Below are 18,735 nucleotides of genomic sequence, written 5' to 3'. Positions count from 1 at the left end.
AGAGCTATAGTGGAAAAATTTGAGCCCATTCACCAGAAAGTGCTGTATTTAAAGAAGACGTGAAATACCTCTCTGAAATCATGCTCGAAGTGGCGGAGCTGTAGGCACTGTTCTAACTTTAGTTGATGCTTAGACCAAAACTGATCAAAGGCTTTTTCCGTCTCATCCAACTGAGCCAATAACCTGTTAAGAAATGAGAGAGAGAACAAAAACATCACTTGGCATTTATCTCCCAGGAGTGTATTTTTGTTTCAGTACCTATGCACATAGGGAGAAAGTCAGCCAGGCAGTCAGGGATTGCAGAGAGGATCACCAAAGCAGAACAGGCTCATGGAGAGGGCAGGGCGTAAGGACTCCACCCTCATGCCCTCCCCATGAGAGATGCAGATCTCTGTTTCAAGCCAGCTCTGCATAAGGAAATGTGGAATGGAGATTTGCACTGGGCCGGGGTGGGGGGTATAATCAGTCCAATTGCATGGATCCACCTGCCACAGATCAGCACAGTTCATCCACGCATTGCATGCAGTTTTCTGAGTGAATTCTCTCTCCCCAGCTTCATCACTGCTAATTTACTCTGTCCGTGTGTAGCATGGGTGAATCCCATTCATTGCTTTAAGGGATCTTTCAAGCAGGAATCTATTGCTGATTATTCCAGACTGGACCAGTGATCCAGCAAGTGCAGTATCCCGTCCCTGGCAGCAACCTAATCATAAGAAAAGGAAGCAGCTTAAGAAAACCCAAGAGCAGGCGGTCAGCTGGGCACTCTTGTACATGGGGAGTAAGATGAAAAACTTCCTTCCTGACTCCTAGAACAACCAATGAATGATCTGATTGTCCAGTCAATTGGTAATGAATCTATACTGTTTGCCAACACATTTCACCCAGCTCTAGTTCAAGCAGTGCAGCTCCAGGCCAGGTGAGGCATGCTGAAATATAGGCATGGTGTTTGCTGTTTCCTTTCCAGTGCAGCAGGGAGGAGCAAGGGGCTGAGCAATGGCTGTGATTTCTGTGGTGGTAACCAGAGGTCCCTGAGGGAAGCGGAGCATCTTCCTCTTTACTGCAGCTGTGGATGAAGCCCAGGGTAAATGTACTTGTGTTTAAGAGGCTCTCTTCCATCCAAGGTTCCCTAAGTGTTTCTGTAGAAAAATGCACATACTTCCTCTTGACACACATACATAGCATACTCCCTTTTCCCACCACAGCCAGGCACGTGAGGCCAATGTCTGTGCTGAGAGGGGAATACGGCAGCACGTTAAATGTGGTGCCCTGTAGTGAGTGACCTAACGAAACAGGCCTAAGCCTCGTTTAAACGGGTCCTGCTGGTTTCACCCATTCAGAGCCCCTACCTTGTCTTTCCTTCCTCAAAACATATGGCATTGTGTCCAGTAAACCAACTGTGAACTAAGAGATGTTAAAGAGTTATTCCAATCAGGACATAAATCAGGGAATAAGTCAGCAACCTAGATAATGTCATCAAGGTTCACAAACCTTTCCACGGTTGCTACATTTTCCAGCTCGTCCGGGCTGAGTTTGCTAGTGGCACTTCGTGTGACTGGCTCCCTAATGCACGTCAGCAGCGTGGCCCCCTGCTTCACAGCAAGTTTCAGCTCATCCTGGAGAGAACAAAAAAAAAAAATCAGTCCAAATAAGGTTGTTTCAAATCTGGTGGTTAATAGTTATTTCTAACCGTTAAGTGGGTCATAGTGCCAACTCCAGTGGAGGATTCTCTTTGGAGAATGAAACACCGGAAGGAAGGAAGGAAGGAAGGAAGTAGGCTTGCTGAGTGATGATAATGATGTGGTATTCCCTGAAAAGTAGAAGAACGTTTGAATTTTCTGGGTTTCTGATGGGAGAACATTTTTAGACACACACAAAACTTGCAGTTTAGCATTTAAAGGGCTGAAACATTAGCCTTGAGATACCACAGCACACGAGGGAACTTTGTTGAACGATGTTAGCACAGTCACAGCACACCATTTACAATGCTGTCCAAGGGGTGGGGGGGTAGATGAAATGGGGGTCCTAAATTGAAGCAGTGGGTTTTTAAAAACACTGCTTCAACTTAGGGCCAATTAAAACCCCGTGTTGAGCACACACCCGACTTACCTGCCTCTCCGGTGGTGGGGAGGGGAGGATGAGCTGCCAGCAGGTAGAGCAGCCCCTGGGCTGCGGGGGCTGGTGCTTCCCTCCGCAGTAGCGGTGGTCTCCCCCACGTGGCACCCACCTGCAGGCACCCGGCTCAGGTGGTCCCGGGGGGCACCACAGCTACAGAGGGAAGCACTGGGCCCCCGCGCAGCTCAGGCAGGCAGGAAGGCTCCAGGGGGGGAAAAAAAAAAAGATCAGGCTTGCTGCTTTTCTTGGGCAAAGCCTGCCTTCCCGGGCTGCTGCCAGGCTGCCTGCAGAGCTGTGGAGCTGCACGGAGCCTGGTGCTTTGCTCGCAGCTGTAGGGCAGCAAACTAAAACTCCTGGAAGGAGTTGCGCCAAGTCATTTAAGGCGCATTACGCCGCTGAATTTCCTGCAGTGGCTGGAATTAATGCGCAATACGCCGCCAAGGCATGCAAACATTAAAGCGGTGCAAAAGCATTTAGCCCGCTTTAAAGTGTCGTGCACGCATGCCCCTCGTTTGTCTACACACAGCCCAAAAAGGTCGCAAGGTCTCAGTCCCCACCATGAAGTAAGACCAGGGAAGATAGAAAGGATGGTCCAGTGGTTAGGGCGCAAGCCTAAAAGTTCTGACCACGCTTTAATTCCCAGCTCCATCACAGACTTCTTGTGTAACCTTTGGCAAGTCACTTAACCACTGTGCCTCAGTTTCCTCATCTTTAAAATGGGAACGAAGAGCCCTGCTCTTCCCCAGGCTGTGTTGTCAGGCTCAGTACTTTAAAGACTGAGCGCTCGGGTGCTTCAGAAATGGGACCAGATGCTTACCTACGACAGGCAGCATTTAGAGACACGAGGTGGGCATTTGCTTTGACAGACATATTACGTTTAAAGATATCCCTGGCTGCCTTGTGCAAGTTGTAGCTCAGGCTGGGTTTTGAGGACAGCACAATCACTTTGTGTGGGTGGCACTTAACAAACCATGTCTCTCTAGGTACCATATCCAAACTGGGCATCGGTGACCATGTAACTAGAGCATAAAATTGCTCTAAAATGGGTTTGGAAGTCGTGCAAGGAACTCCATGACCTAGGTCTCGTTATTTTCCCATAAGCTCTCATCTTCCCATGCATCTTTCTCCCCCTCCCACTGAGCCGAGCTGCACAAAGGAGCCACATCTTCACATCACACCTTTGCCATCCAAGCAAACGGAAGAGAAGGGAGTAGAGGCAAGAGCGACTTGAGAACACTAGCGGGAAGGCATCTGGGACAGGGTGGAAAGTCTGTCACTGTTTTTGTGAGTTAATAAAGAATCTGCCTTCATTTTACTGCTTGCTCCCTTTAGACAAAGTCTCTACCCCTTTACTAGCCTCTTCCACTTCTGTTTATCGGTGTTTAGTGGATGCAGCTACCTCCGCTTTCTGCAACAAAGCTCCCCAGACACAGAGCAAGAGATACAGCCAATCTGGCATGTTCCTTCTTTAAATGTCCTCAACAGAGGGACTTGTTTCCAAGCCCATTAAGGACAACGGGAAGATTTCATCAGGCTGTGAATCAGCCTCTGTGCTGACTTCATGTCAAACGGCCAAATTTCCACGGCTGCCAAGAAAATGCAGCCCGATGCAGCAGAGAGCATTAACTGCTGCTACTGAAGTGGCTATTGAGCATCCTTTCAGCACACAGTTACCTCTGCCAGAAGGACCTCAATAGCACACATTTACTACCAAAGGGCCTGCTCCTGACCCCACAGTAATCTGTAACAAAGCTGCCATTGACTTCAGTAGAGCGGTAAGGCCCTAAACCTGGTGGTGTTCCAAAGAAAGGACAGTGAAAATCAGCATGAAAAAGCATCCCGGACTCCTAACTGAAGAGCTTCCCATGAATAATTTCTGACCATGCGGTGCTCTGACAAGCTCAAGTGCGGTCTTATCCGAATGCTGTTATTAGTCCTCAGATAATCACAGAGGAAAACGTAAAGGAGCGAATGCGATGGCAGGAGATAGATTAGTCCTGAACTGCTGACTGGTAGGGGTCCTAGTGACAAAGGATCCTGTTGATCTTGTTCTAACAACAACACCGCTTTGAAGATCAGCCGAACCCACTAAGGACACACGGGAGATCCTATCAGAACCGCTGCAAGGCATGGCACCACCAGTCCATCTGCCAGGACTTTTGGAGGCCTCCACTGTACCAGCGCAAGAGCTGAAAACCCACCCAACACCCAACTTCCAAACAGGGTGAGAGAACAAAACCGCTAGCTTCCAGGGAGAAAGGGCCTCTCCTCGAATGTCCAGGAGCCTGGCCACACACGTGACGGGGAGGACACGGATTTCGGTTTCCTGAATCCCCTGTGACGTCATAATTTGCCACAAGAACACGCGTTTAGTCAGCATCTCGTCTCCCCAAAATGTCTGTATCTCAAGTACGTGCAGAACTTTGCACCTCGGCCCCCCGCACGTTTCATCACGTTAAGCCAGTCTACCGACTGCAGCGCCCTTTGGAGAGGTGACTACGGATCTCCAAGCAAGCACTTTGTACGGGGGGCGCGTGAGCATATCGAAACAGTTGGTTTGCTGAGTTTGGGATACTGTGTTCAAAACAAAGATAAGGGGGTTGGGTCAAAACCGGTTTAGGAAAAGCGCAGAAACTTCCACTGATCTTTTTGCTGAAATGCGTGGATATAAATGGAGAGCTTTGAGCATTCGTTTTGGGGAAAACCTCTGCTCACCAAAGAGGTACCATGTCACCTTCATTTCAGGGTTTCCTTTGTTGTTCTTCTTAATTAGAGCATAGTTTCATAGTTTCTAGGGTCGGAAGGGACCTGAACAGATCATCAAGTCTGCCCCCCTGCCCTGGGCAGGCACGAGTGCTGGGATCATAACGCCCCAACCAGATATCTATCCAACCTCCTCTTGAAGACCCCCAGGGTAGGGGAGAGCACCACCTCCCTTGGGAGCCCGTTCCAGAGCCTGGCAGCCCTAACCGTGTCCTGCTTTATCCAGAAAGGCTCAAAGCCCCGAAAAATCCCTGACAAACCACAACAGCAGGTTCCCCTCAACAGAGATGTGGGGCGGAAAACTTTCCCAAATGGAAAACTTTCCAGTGCTTTATTTTTCCGTGGGAAATTTTCCATTTCTACAAATTGTTTCATAAAATTCATTAGTAACGATGAATGGATGCCAGTGCAATATTAGGCAAGCTTGGCAGTTTCAAAGTTGTAATGAATGTTTTTCAGGTGATTATCTCTAGGAAGTGTGGAGAGTTTCTATATGCTAATGCGCTCCCCCATACAAAGTGACATGTCTAGAGAGCACGCATGTTTTATTGATCTGCAAACAGGAGGACAAATACACACACACAATCATCCGAACCAAAAATCAAGTTATGACTTCACCTAATTGGCTGTGCAGGTCAAATCAAAACCAAAGTACGGCATATCATGCACAGCTCTTTGGGTGTGCTAAAATTAGTGTCTCAACAGTTTTTAAGGCCTTTGGGGTTTCTTTCTTAAATTTAAACAAACGGTGTAAGGGAAGTACATGCTATTGTGTCTTAACATTTTTACAAGTATTCCAATACAAATAATTTCTATCCACATAAAGCTTTGAATATAACCTTTAAACCACATTAAGTGTGTTGTATTTAATTTTTTTCCTAATCAAATACTTCAGTTCAAATACTTGTGGCTATTGGGACATAACATTAACATGGGGTACTTTTTAGTTTTGTTTAATAAATACAAATCAACTCAATGTGCTAAATCAGATCACGCTCTATTTAGGGCATTGGAAAATTTTCTGGAAAATTCAAAAATTTCCAGGAAACCCACATCTCTGCCCCTCAATAAATAAATAGCTTGAAGTTGGCCGTCTGATATCCACACTACTTTTAAACCTTGACTGACCACAACAGCAATAACTCAAACTGCTGTACTTGAATTATTTTAACCTTGGTGCTGTGCTATCCGTAAAGGAGTCTGTACACTTACCGATGCCTCTCATAAATCCTCTGGGCTCACTTACAGCTTAAAGATACTTTTAGCAGACAATGCCTCAGAGGACCTCACTTCATGGGGCTGGGTCCTTTATACTTATAGAAGCAATAAAATGCAACTACGTCTGGGAGAGGAGGAAGGCAACTGATGTATCACAGTGAGAGGGAGAGAGAAAAGGCATATTTTGTGTCTGGCACTGCCTGGAGAAAACCCCTGTTCTTAAGAAAACTGCCATGTGTCCACACATGGCAATGAAGGCCTTGTTTTTCAAGTTTTCACCTAGAAAGATCATGCACACATAAGGTAAACCGCACCATGCATCCACCTGAAAGGTAGGAGGGCTGGACTGGTGCCATGGTTCAAAGAGTCTTGTCTGTATTAGCCCTTTTTGGGGAACTCTCCTACAGTTGTCTGGCACTGGCATAGTACCCCTGGTGTTATAATGGTGGGAGCACTAATATGGAGATTCATTAGTGATTTCACCACCCAGGCATCTGTTCTGAGCTGTCAGACTATCTGAAAGAGGGTAGTGCGGTTAGTCTGGGAGCGTGACTACTTTCCAATTAAGTGTTAGACTGCTGAGCTGCAATGTGTTAAATTAAGATTGTTAATGCTAGAGCTGAAAGACAGAAGGCAAAGCCCGCTTTCCGAGTCAGTGTATGGCATGCAGTAAAAAGCACGAGGTACAAATCAGACTCTTCCACCAAACCAATGTCAGCGATGCCAACTCTGCCAATGCCAAGGGTCGGCCTGACAACCCTAAACAAGTCTGTATGCTGGTTTTGTCTGTCCACTGGCCAGTGTCCAGCATTCATCCAACACCAGCTTCTGTGGTTTCCTAAGGGGCTGCTATTTATTGTGTGGTTGCCGGAAAAGGAGAAAGGCACTTTATTTCAGGCTGGAGAAAGCTGATGCTGAGTCAAATCAGAGAGCAAACCCCTGTAGTTCAAAACACACAGGACAGGAAGGGACCTTATGAATCACTGAACCCAGCCCATGGCAATCACAGGCAAGCACAGCACAGCATCCCCGTCAGAAAATTAGCACGCTTCATTTTAGAGCGAGGTTGGTTTCTGGCCCCTCCATCCTCCTCCGGAGCTCCTGTGGTTATTCAAGGTTCAAAAGTACTGAGACCGTCAGACAGCCAGCTTCAAACTATTCATTCAGATCCTCGCTGCTCCGACGGTTGGAAACCGACTTCTAATTTCCAGCCTCGGTTATTCAGGACCAATTTATACTCGTTCTTCCTGGTACCAAGATTGCCTTTTCTCTTAAAAACCTCCTCTCCTCCTCTGGCGTTGACTCAGTGATGTATTTATACACAGCCACCCCTCCCTTACCCTTTGCTTTGGTTGAACAAGCCTTCTCTCATGATGACAGGGTCTCCAGGCCTGTGATAATCCTAACAGGGGGAGAGGATGAACTACTCCGTTTCCCTGATGCTCCAAGTATTGATTTCTCTACCAGTCTGAGCTTATCTTTGTTGCAGACCAATATTCCAGCTGGGGTGTCACCAGCGTCTTATACCATGGCTTTAATCCCTCGCTGTCTCTACTGGAGACACCTTGCCTTATACATCCTCAGACTGCATTTGCCCGCTTTGCCTGGCTGCTTGGCACGGACAGCTCAGATCCATTCACGCACCCAGGTCCTTCTCCTCCTCAGCTATTTCCCAACCAATCAACTCCTGACTTACAGCACAAGTATTTATTAAATGGTAAAACCCAACGCCACGCTGGCAGGGCTGCTCACCTTCAGCTTGTCGTGCTGGTCTGTGTGGGAGGACAGGAGCTCCTCGGTGCACTGCACGTCGTTGGGAAGTTCAGTCTCGGCCAGGTCCGTTCCAAAAGTCTGCAGCATCTGTGCCGTGGTTTTCACGGTCATTGCAAAGTTCTCGATAGCCTGGAAAAGCAGTAGGTTTATATGCAGTCATGGACCGGTCATACTGTAAGGTCCGTGCTACTCACTAGCACTGCTTTGTGCTCACACAGTGACGTGTTTTCTTGCGCTAAACCTAACGCACTGGTAATATGCCACGTTGGGTGGATGGGTCCACTAGAAGATGACAGGTTATTACTGCCACCAGAGCTCTGAGCCACAGCGCTCCAGCAGATCGTTAGGCTGGCTAACATTACCACTTCCTGTACCCAGAACTGATCAACTTGCCCAAAGCCACAGAGAGCAGCAGCAGGAGAGCCAAGAGATTTGGCTCCTTATCCCATGTGCTTCTGCCTAAAGCACTCTGAATTACCAACAACTCTTCAGTAAGGCCAAAGTACTTTGGGCAAGGCCTCCCTGAACAGGTTTATCATCACTGTCTAATCAGTGAGGATCTGTCTACATTGCACTTGAGTCCAGGTGCACAAATCCTTAATGCCCATCTGTGCTTGAATTGGTATTCCATAGTTGTCCCCTTCCAAGCCCTGTGTCCATAGTGCTATAGAAAGCTTAACACAAAAAAAGGGAGTTAAAAATGCACGTGCTTTTGAAGTTAATATTGAATCTTGCTGCCTCTCTGTCCCCTGAATGCTCCAACACAACTACTTTTCACACCCAAACACATACTGACGACTTCTGTTAAGTTGGAAGTGAGAGAAATGAAGGCTGTGGAAAGCAGCATGTGGACACTTCAAACCCTGTGATTCAAATATTAGTTTGTCAGGGCAAAATATCAAGAACAAATTCCTCAGCTGTGACATTCTCTCTTGTGTCCTGTAGCTGCGTGGGACTGTTTCCTTGCGTTTCAGGAACACTGCCCCAGTTTATTGTCTTCACTAAAACCTGCCGATGACCTCCACTTTGCATCAATGCTCCCAACTGTTTACATTCATTCGCCCACAGTTTGATCCTGTTCACGCTAGACTTGGACTGAGTCTAGTTACAACTGTGTTCGTGACGTTGTCAAGCCCGGCTGAACAATGAATAACTTGTTACTGCTGGGCTGACTGCCATGCAGATTTCCTGCCCCGGAGAACGCTGGAATTCGTTATCATCAACCTCGCTTGCTGGAACGGGGCTTAGAGATGAGCAAATTATGGGAGACAGTGTTTAACAAGAAGCAGAGAGAAATTAAAATGAATGAACCTCCCACTAAAAGGTGTACACAGTATTTCCCCTGTTCGGGCTGTGTCTATACTGTGATCAGGAAGTGGGAGTGCAGCATGTACAGATGTACCCCAGCTAGCTTGAACCTAGCCAGCTCAGGTGCTGGTGCAGTTTTAGCCTTGGGCTAGGGACAGAAATTACACATAAACCAGAATAAGCGATCAGAGACCGGTTCAAATCTGTAACACAGCAGGGCTAGGGGCAGAAGTTACAACAGACTAGTTTAAGTGATCAGAAACTGGTTTAAACCTAGATCAGTGCGCAGAAACCGGTTTCAAAATGGCCAAAACTGGTTTGAGGTAAACCTGGTTGAATGTAGTATCAGACTGAACTGACTCAGCTCAAACCAGTTTATTCAACTTCTGCCCTAGGCCTTGGTGGTTGGGGCTTCAACACAGGCTGCACAAGCCTGCTTATGATCCCGCATGTGTACTCAGCAGCTGCAGTCTTGTGTAGTCCATGTACTCAGAGCAATCAGGTCCGTCGGCATGACACGGGCCCAGAGTCTCATCTTCTCCCTTTCTCTATAACAAGACGAACTAGCATCCCAAATCTCAGTGCTCCTGAACATGGGGACAAGGATGTACCGCTGCTCATATTGTTTAAATATTAGCCACTGAACCAGATGAGTCAGTTCAGAAAGCGGATCAGTCCCTTCAGTGCTACGAGACCACGAGCCTTCCAGCTCCCACAGTAAGTGAGATGTCCCTGGGCTACGGAGAAGCAAGACCTAGTTTAGCGTGCACATTTATGGAGCAAAGAAATGGAAACAAAAGAAAACTTGATGCCCCAAGTGTTTTTGGCGCCTTATTAGACCATTCACAGTCCTTACCGAGAGGCTCTGGGTTCTGATGCAGGAAGTCACTTCGCCACATGTTTCCCTTTAATATTGTGTTGAAGTCCAGCTGATTCCAGCAAATTGCTTGAGATTGAGACTGTGCTTAAGCACATGGGCTTGTTTATTGAGCTGAGGCCTAGATAAGCACTGTGTGAACAGCCCTGCCAAGGTCTTGGGAGGCTCTAATCCTCCCTTCATTGTGAAGTGGATTAACTTGGATAAAGTCCCCTCAAGCTTCAACAGAAGTCACAGCCTTTGCTCTCACTGGAGAATTATGGATTTCTCTGAATTATCTCATTTAGGTTGAAACCATGTCCTGAAGACAGTCGGCGGCTGTACTCACAGTTCGATGGTGTATCCATTGGCTGTGGCCGTACTCCAGAGTCCCCCCAAGTTCCCGGGTGAGCTGACTTTTGTCAATATAGCCATGTAGATCAGAAACAGAATTTAACATGATGATCTGCAATGAGGAATCAAAAGAGCACGTTAATGGAGAGATATAATGCTGCCCTTCGGAGTCATCTTTCTTATTCAGTTTAAATGGGGAGGGCTGAACTTTTCCCTGACTAGTTCTCTGTCAAGGCTGAGGGTTAATAAATTGTCATTATCTACAATATTTATTCGACCCGTCAGCAGAACTCACGGTGATATAGATAGCTACTTTAATAGACCATCTATTGTAGATAATGTAGGGAAGCCACAGGCAGAGCCCGTGCTGGTTTCTCCACCTCTGAGCTACATGCCACCCTCCCCTGTCCTCTCGCAGCCCCAGGGGGGGATTAGAGGAGCTCTTGCCCATGCCCCTGCTCACCAGGCACGTCACAGTTGTGCAGGTCTGAGAGGGCATTAAGCCTTACCCTGCGGCACTGCTCTACAGGTTACTTTTAAAACATTTTAAATATGTGGCATGTTATATGCTATCATCAAGTTAGAACAGTTTCAGAGCAGGTGCAGGGTAAGGCTTAATGCCCTGTCAGACCTGCACAACTGTCACGTGCCTGGTGAGCAGGGGCATGGGTCCTCTAATCCCCCCCTGGGGGTGCAAGAGGACAGGGGAGGGTGGCATAGATTCATAGATGTTAGGGTCGGAAGGGACCTCAATAGATCATCGAGTCCGACCCCCATGTAGCTCAGAGGTGGAGAAACCAGCACGGGCTCTGCCTGTGGCTTCCCTCCCTGCACTGCCAGCCAGAGCAGGGGGTGGGAGGAGAGAAATCTTGAAAAACTGTTTGAATTGAATTGGCTTCCCAGGCCCCACCTGCCCTGGGAAGGAGGGAGCTGGTGACCGGAGCTCAGGCAGCTGCCTGCAAAGAGCCCTGCCAAGCTGGACCTCAGGACCCTGCCCCATCCCAGGCCCCCTCCCAAAGCTCAGGGCTGCCTGTACCTTTAATCCCAGCACAAGGCAAGGGAAAACTTCAATTAAGCTTGCTTTACCTGAGGTTAACTGAACTTTTCTTGTAGCCCCCTGCCCCTTTTCTCCTGTTCTCCCTTGGCCAGGAAGATAATGGGGTATGGGAGGCTCAGCTTTCTTTTAAGCCCCATCAAGTCCAGTCCCAGGTGAGGGGGCTACGGGAGGATAACCGCTGGGAGACATGCTTCCCCACACCGTAGATAACTCCCAGCAGCCAGGAGTGAAGCTGCCAGGCGGCCTTGCCAGAGCATGGAGCCTGCAGGCGGTGAGCCCCTGGAGCCAGGGACAGCATGCCAGGGAGAGTATCAATGGAAAGTACCCATACACGAGCGTGGACACTATTCCAGCACATTGTAATTACTCAATTAATCGAGTTTGCTGGAGCACGGTAATTACTGTGATCCAGCCAGCCTCTGCGTCTCATGCATCTGCATCCCCATGCTTCAAAATGTCAGCGGGGCAACTTTATCAAAAGCTTGTTGAATGAGCTTTAGATAAAGTGCCCTGCCGTCATTGTGAAGCGTGGAGATGCTGATACGTGAGACGCTCTGGGCGTTTTAATTAGAGTGGAATTAAAGTGCCCCCCATCACTCCCAGAGCACATGTACAGACACCCATCATGTCCCGTTATAAATCCATGGTGCATCCACACCTTGAATACTGTGCCCAATTCTGGTCCCCACACCTCAAAAAGGATGGAGAAAAACTGGAGAAGGTCCAGAGAAGGGGCAACAAGGATGATGAGTGGCCTGGAGGGGCCTCATTATAGGGAGAAGCTAACGAGGCCAGACCCGTTCAGTTTAGAAAAGAGGTGCTTGAGGACATGAGAAAGCTTTACCAAATACTAAATGATGAAGAGAAAGTCAATAGGGATTTATTATTTACTCTCTCTCAGTACAAGAACTAGGGGTCACAAAATGAAACTAGTAGATAATAACATATTGACTTGATTTTAAGACATGGGTTTTTTTCCCCATTTAACATGGGGCAGGGGGAGGCCCTCAACTTAGAATTGCATATGAGGGCGGTGGGGGCAGCAGGCAGCTGCCATGGCTCAGGCTCCAGTCCCTGCCCAGGGTCCAGCGATGGCCGCAGTGCTGCCTGCCCCTGGGCCCTGCCCACCACCACCTCTGCGCTCCATCATCTCCCCCTGCAGCCCGGTCCTCCCATGGGTGAAGGCAGGGGGCAGACGTAGTAGGGGGAGTGGTGGGGGACAGGGGCAAGCTGCTGACCTCCCCACACCACCTGCCCCCCCTGCAGCAGTAGGGGGAATGAATTAAAGACAACCCCCTGATAATTAAGTTCTATACATGGAAGAAGTCCGGGTGAGGGTGATCCCCTGCCCTCCATTGATGCTGACTTCATGAAGGAACATCTTGAGAAGCTGGATACCTTCAAGTCAGCCGGCCCTGACAATCTTCACCCCAGGGTACTCAAGGAGCTGGCGAGCATCATAGCCCAGCCTCTAGCACGGATCTTTGAAAACTCTTGGCGCTCTGGTGTAGTGCCCGAAGACTGGAAGAAGGCCAATGTGGTGCCTATCTTCAAGAAAGGGAGGAAAGTGGATCCGGCTAACTATAGGCCCATCAGCCTGACTTCTATCCCGGGGAAGATCTTAGAAAAGTTTATTAAAGAGGCCATCCTTAATGGACTGGCCGACGACAACATCTTAAGGGATAGCCAGCACGGGTTTGTTGTGGGTAGGTCTTGCTTGACCAATCTCATTTCCTTCTACGACCAGGTGACCTGTCACCTGGACAAGGGAGAAGAGATTGATGTCATATATCTTGACTTCAAAAAAGCCTTTGACCTGGTTTCCCATAATCACCTCTTAGAGAAACTGGCCATAGATGCTTCTCAAGCAAATCCCGGGACATCATTCTCCCCTTGTACTCGGCCTTAGTGAGGCCGCAGCTGGAGTACTGTGTCCAGTTTTGGGCTCCACAATTCAAAAAGGATGTGGAGAAGCTTGAGAGAGTCCAGAGAAGAGCCACGCGCATGATCAGAGGTCAGGGAAGCAGACCCTACGATGACAGGCCGAGAGCCCTGGGGCTCTTTAGCCTGGAAAAGCGCAGGCTCAGGGGTGATCTGATGGCCACCTACAAGTTTATCAAGGGTGACCACCAGCATCTGGGGGAACGTTTGTTCACCAGAGCGCCCCAAGGGATGACGAGGTCGAATGGTCACAAACTACTTCAAGATCATTTCAGGCTGGACATAAGGAAGAACTTCTTTACTGTCCGAGCCCCCAAGGTCTGGAACAGCCTGCCACCGGAGGTGGTTCAAGCGCCTTCATTGAACACCTTCAAGATGAAACTGGATGCTTATCTTGCTGGGATCCTATGACCCCAGCTGACTTCCTGCCCTTTGGGCGGGGGGCTGGACTCGATGATCTTCCGAGGTCCCTTCCAGCCCTGATGTCTATGAAATCTATGAAAGATTATAACACATTTATACATTTTCCACATATAGAATCTAATTATTGGGTGGGGGTCATCTTACATTCAGGGTCATCTTAGAGTCGAGTAAATACAGTAAGTTTAAAACAAAAGGAAGTAAATTTCTTCACATAGTGGGCACATCTACATGAGATGCTACATGATGCCACCCGTCTACGGGAACTGTGATGCCAACACTACTGCACGGTAGTGTGGGGAAAAACCTGTGCACCACCAGAACTGTGCAGTAACGCTGGTTACTGCACACTAACAACGCACGTGTAGGTGCGCCCACTATGTAGTTAAAGTGTGGGACTGGTTGCCACCCAATGTTGTGGAAGCTGACAGTTTAGCCAGATTCAACAAGGGACTGGACACTTGCTTAGAGGAAAGGGGCATCAGTAGCTACTGAGCATGGGAGATAGGGGCACACCCTCTGAATCACATCTTCCTAGACCTTAAATGCTGGAGGCTGCAAGTGAGAGGGGAGCAGGGGAAAAAACCCTCATCAGTCCCAGTTCAGTTTCCCTTTCAGCATCCGCTCTCTGCCCGTGTGACACGGGAGACTGGTCAAGATGGACCAAGATGGACCTATGGTCTGACTCAGTAAATAGCAGCTCCTATGTTCTTATGCTTCTCCTGGCTCCAGGGTCTTGCTGCAGTTAAGCATTAGCAGCCCTGCAGGGTGGGCAGAGGCAGGGGACCGACCACTAGAGGTTGGGCTGGTGGAAAGGGCTAGAGCGGCTGGGAGCTGTGCATCCTGGGATTCTGGAGGTGGTCACTTTCTCTCCAGGGAGCTGACTAGCAATGCCCTGGAATAACCTGGACAAAATGGATCAATGATAAACCTCACCATGAGTGAGAACTCTAAAATGTTTAGAGGACACTTAAGACGGGTGAACACCCTTCAATGGGTACATGCTCCTGTTTTCAGTACCTTTATGATGGTTTAAAGGCAATCTGCAACATCACCCTAACCCCACAAGAACAACATTCCCACCACTAGCATAACTGATTGAAATACAGGCAGGTTTCTATTAAGCTTCAAATTACTTTTACTCACTCTCTGCTACGGTGGTGCCACGCTTGATGCAAGTAACACACATGTCAAATGCGGAGTTTTTGTGACCATCTCTGCTAGAACGAACAGTGACTTGAGCAGCAGTAGTAGCAGCGACATGATGGTGTTGGGTGCACCCGACTAGGGATCCGAAACACTTAGGTTTGGGCAAACATAGTAGGAGGTTCTCCTTCAGGCAGGAACTCAACCTCCTGTTGAGGGTAAGTCTGGCTGTGTTTGCCTGCTCCTACTATGGTAAGTTAAGTGGATTCTTGAAATCCCTGGCACCAGTTCTTACTCCTTCTGAACATACAGGCATGAGAGTGGCTTTTCGTGGTTGAAACGGGACGTAGGGTTTAAGCTGTAGGAGGAACCCTGAGAAGATCCAGGCCTTGGGAGTAGAGGAACCAAATGCTCTTTAATGTGTTTTTGGAGCACACTGGGAAAGGCACACCCTTTGCATTCTGCAGCCAGTAAAACAGCCTCCTGACAGCCCGGAAACTCATGAAAACAGCAAATGAAGGACAATTATTCAAGGAGCAGCTGGGGATGAAAGGAATTACCACTGGACAGTGCCAGTTTAAAGATGCTGGAAATGCCACCAGGCACAGAGTGCACCCACAATGGTAGCACACACCTGGGGTTAGTGTCTTCCCCTTGCTGTGTGGCATGACATGGGGAGAGCATAAGAAAAGAGACAGAGAGCAGCTCAGTCTTCCTGCCATTTGGCTAGAACTGGGCATATGTCGATAGACCTCACTGGAGCATGGATTAATACAACCATTAATCAGTGTGTATGCAAATCAGACACTGGCCCAGCTGAAGTAGGCCTTGGCCAGAATGAAAATAGGTATACCATGTATGGCGTATACAGAAATGCTGGAAAAGTAACTGGTTAGTTTTAGAGGGTCTCCAAGGACGATGGATAAAGAATGAATCGATAAGGCACCAAAACAAAGATCAGAGTGACCTGGCCACAGATATCTGTATTTGGGAGCAGGGCTGCACTAATAGGTGAGAAGCAAAATGTGCACCATGTCACCTAAAGCTGTTTTGGTAACTGGTGAGAACGACGACTTGTCGGCTGTAAACACCGGTGTATTGAAATGGGCTGGGAACGTTGAAGATTTTGTACTGGGCTTAAAGGGTATGTTGATGCCTGTCTCATGCCAGCAAATGACCTGGCTAGCACCGTGTATCAGTTGGTTATGCATGGTAGCGTCTAGGCTTGTTTGAGGACAATAAACCTGGTTGAGTTTTAGTTACTAAGACCTGAAGACTGTGGTCTCTTTTTTGGAATAACAGGCTCAGTAGGGGCATGGCATCACGGACAGGATCCTGCCAGTGTATCAGGAATTACTACCAGGGAGGAGTCACAGCAATAGCCTGCACCTGTAAGGAGCGGATTAGAAAAGCAAAGGCAAAAACTGAATTCAAATTGGCAACTGGAATCAAGGACAATAAAAAGTCCTTCTTTAGATATGTAGCAAGCAGAGAAAAAATAAGGGAAACACAGGGCTCCTGCTGGGGACAGCTGATAACTGACACTCAGGAGAAAACCGAACTCCTAAACGAATACTTTGCGTCGGTACTCCACCGGTCCAAGGGTGTTAGCCTGCTTGACAGGATACAAGATGATCAAGGTGGGGGTGATCACTCTCCCATAGTTGGCATGGATCTTGTGAGGGAATGTCTAGAGAGGCTGGATATCTAGAAGTCAGCCGGACCAGGTGAACAACACCTGAGAGTGCTGAAAGAATTGGCCGACATTATTGTGCAACCTATGGCAAAGCTATTGGAGGACTCATGGCGCTTGGGAGAGGTCTCAGAAGACTGGAAGAGAGCCAGCGTGTTGCCTATCTTCAAGAAATGGAGAAAGGAGGACTCAGGGAATTACAGGCCAAATGGTTTGACCTCGATCCCTGGAAAGATCCTGGGAAAAATGATCAAAGAATCCATTACTGATAAGCTAACTGAAGGCAGTATTTTAAAGGACAGCCAACATGGCTTCCTTGCGGGCAGGTCACGCCTGCCCAACCTCATTTCCTTCTACGATCAGGTAACTCGCCACCTGGACAAGGGAAACGAGGCTGATGTCATATACTTGGATTTCAAAAAGGCCTTTGACTTGGTTTTCCATGATGTCCTCATGGTAAAACTGGGAAAATGAGGCCGCGACTACTTTACAGTCCAGTGGCTAGGTAACTGGCTTGGAGGTAGGACACACAGAGTATTAATAGATGTAACTGAGTCAACACGGGGGAAGGTGACCAGTGGTGTCCCTCGGGGTTCAGTACTCGGACCAGTGCTTTTCAACATGTTCATCAATGATTTGGATTCGCGTCTTAAAAGCAGACTGGCAAAGTTCATGGATGACACCAAATTATGGGGGAGTGCGGTCATGCTGGAGGGCAGGCTGGGGATACAGGTTAACCTGGACAGGCTTGCGAGATGGGCGGATCATAACCTGATGATGTTTAACACAGAGACATGTAAAGTGCTCCACGTGGGGAGGAATAATCCACAACACACTTACAGGCTCAGCAATGCTACGCTTGCCAGCACCTCAACTGAAAGAGATCTGGGAGTTATGATAGACCACAGAGTGAACATGAGCCGCCCATGTGATGCCATAGCTGGCAGAGCGAATAAAACACTGGCATGCATCTACCGAGGCATCTCAAGCAAGACTAAGGATGTCATCCTCCTGCTCTACTCAGCCTTGGTGAGACCACAGCTGGAGTACAGCATCCAGTTCTGGGCACCGCACTTCAGGAAGGATGTGGAGAAGCTTGAGAGAGTCCAAAGGAGGGCCACGCACATGATTAGAGGTCTGGAGAGCAGGTCATACAAGGAGAGGCTGAAAGACTTGGGACTGTTCAGCCTGGAGAAGAGAAGACTCAGAGGGGACTTGGTGGCAGCCTATAAATATATAAGTGGCGCACACCAGGGACTGGGGGAGCATCTGCTCACCAAGGCACCCCAGAGGAAGACAAGAGCCAATGGCCACAAACTGCTTGAAGATCATTTCAGATTGGACATAAGGAGAAACTTCTTTATGATTTCAGTGTCCGGACTCCCCCCAGAGGGAGTACAATCACCTACCCTGGAGATCTTTAAAAAATGTCTTGACGCACACCTTGCTGAAGTCACCTGACCCCAGCAGTCTTTCCTGCCCAAGTGCAGGACTCGGTGATCTCATGCGGTCTGTTCCAGCCCCTAACATCTACGAATCTCTGAACATGCACAGCTGGGTAGGAATTTGTATTGCTATTAACTCTACAGAGAGATTAGGGATTTCTTTCTCTCAGGCCCTTAGCAGGTATTCAGCTAAAAGTGCCATGGGATCTGTAGCAGGCAAACTGAGTTATGCTAAGGGTCTTTAGCCAACATTGAACAAAGCGCCTTCTGCGGCACCGAGAGATGCGAGGGCTGTGATTGGGCACTGGGTGAGCAAGGCACAACCGTTTCCCTATAAGCAATGTGGCTGGCACAGGGCCAGGGGACTGGACAATTTGGGGTGAGAAAAATTACAAAAGTGATGGACAAACAAAGGACCAGCGTGTGTTTTGTGTTGCCACCCTGGGGAGACAGCGGCAACCTTCGAATTCTTGTTCGAACAACAGGGATTCCAGAAACGAACATCCTACACACCCAGCAGAGGACCTGGTACCCCCAAAGGTCACTGCTGTCATGTCTAAGAAACCACTTGCCAGGTCACATTATGGGGAGGAAAACTGTAATAAAGCTTAGGGACTGCTATTAAAGTTTACTTGATACCAAATCAGAT

At 48.3% G+C, this 18,735-nt stretch overlaps 1 protein-coding gene across 1 annotated transcript in view; it reads right to left on the bottom strand.

Annotated features, from left to right (window-relative positions):
• Positions 1-18,735, bottom strand: part of MCF2L2 (MCF.2 cell line derived transforming sequence-like 2) — a 219,630-nt gene that overhangs the window by 141,790 nt on the left and 59,105 nt on the right. The window contains exons 6-9 of the mRNA XM_025195968.1: positions 10,380-10,496; positions 7,846-7,995; positions 1,489-1,613; positions 69-183 (exon numbers count right to left, since the gene is read on the bottom strand). Of these exons, the coding sequence (XP_025051753.1) occupies positions 69-183; positions 1,489-1,613; positions 7,846-7,995; positions 10,380-10,496 (507 nt within the window). The remainder of the gene's footprint in view (positions 1-68; positions 184-1,488; positions 1,614-7,845; positions 7,996-10,379; positions 10,497-18,735) is intronic.

The sequence above is a fragment of the Alligator sinensis genome, unplaced genomic scaffold, assembly GCF_000455745.1.
Source record: "Alligator sinensis unplaced genomic scaffold, ASM45574v1 scaffold301_2, whole genome shotgun sequence".
Taxonomy (NCBI): domain Eukaryota; kingdom Metazoa; phylum Chordata; order Crocodylia; family Alligatoridae; genus Alligator; species Alligator sinensis.
This window is presented reverse-complemented; position numbering and strand designations above follow the sequence as displayed.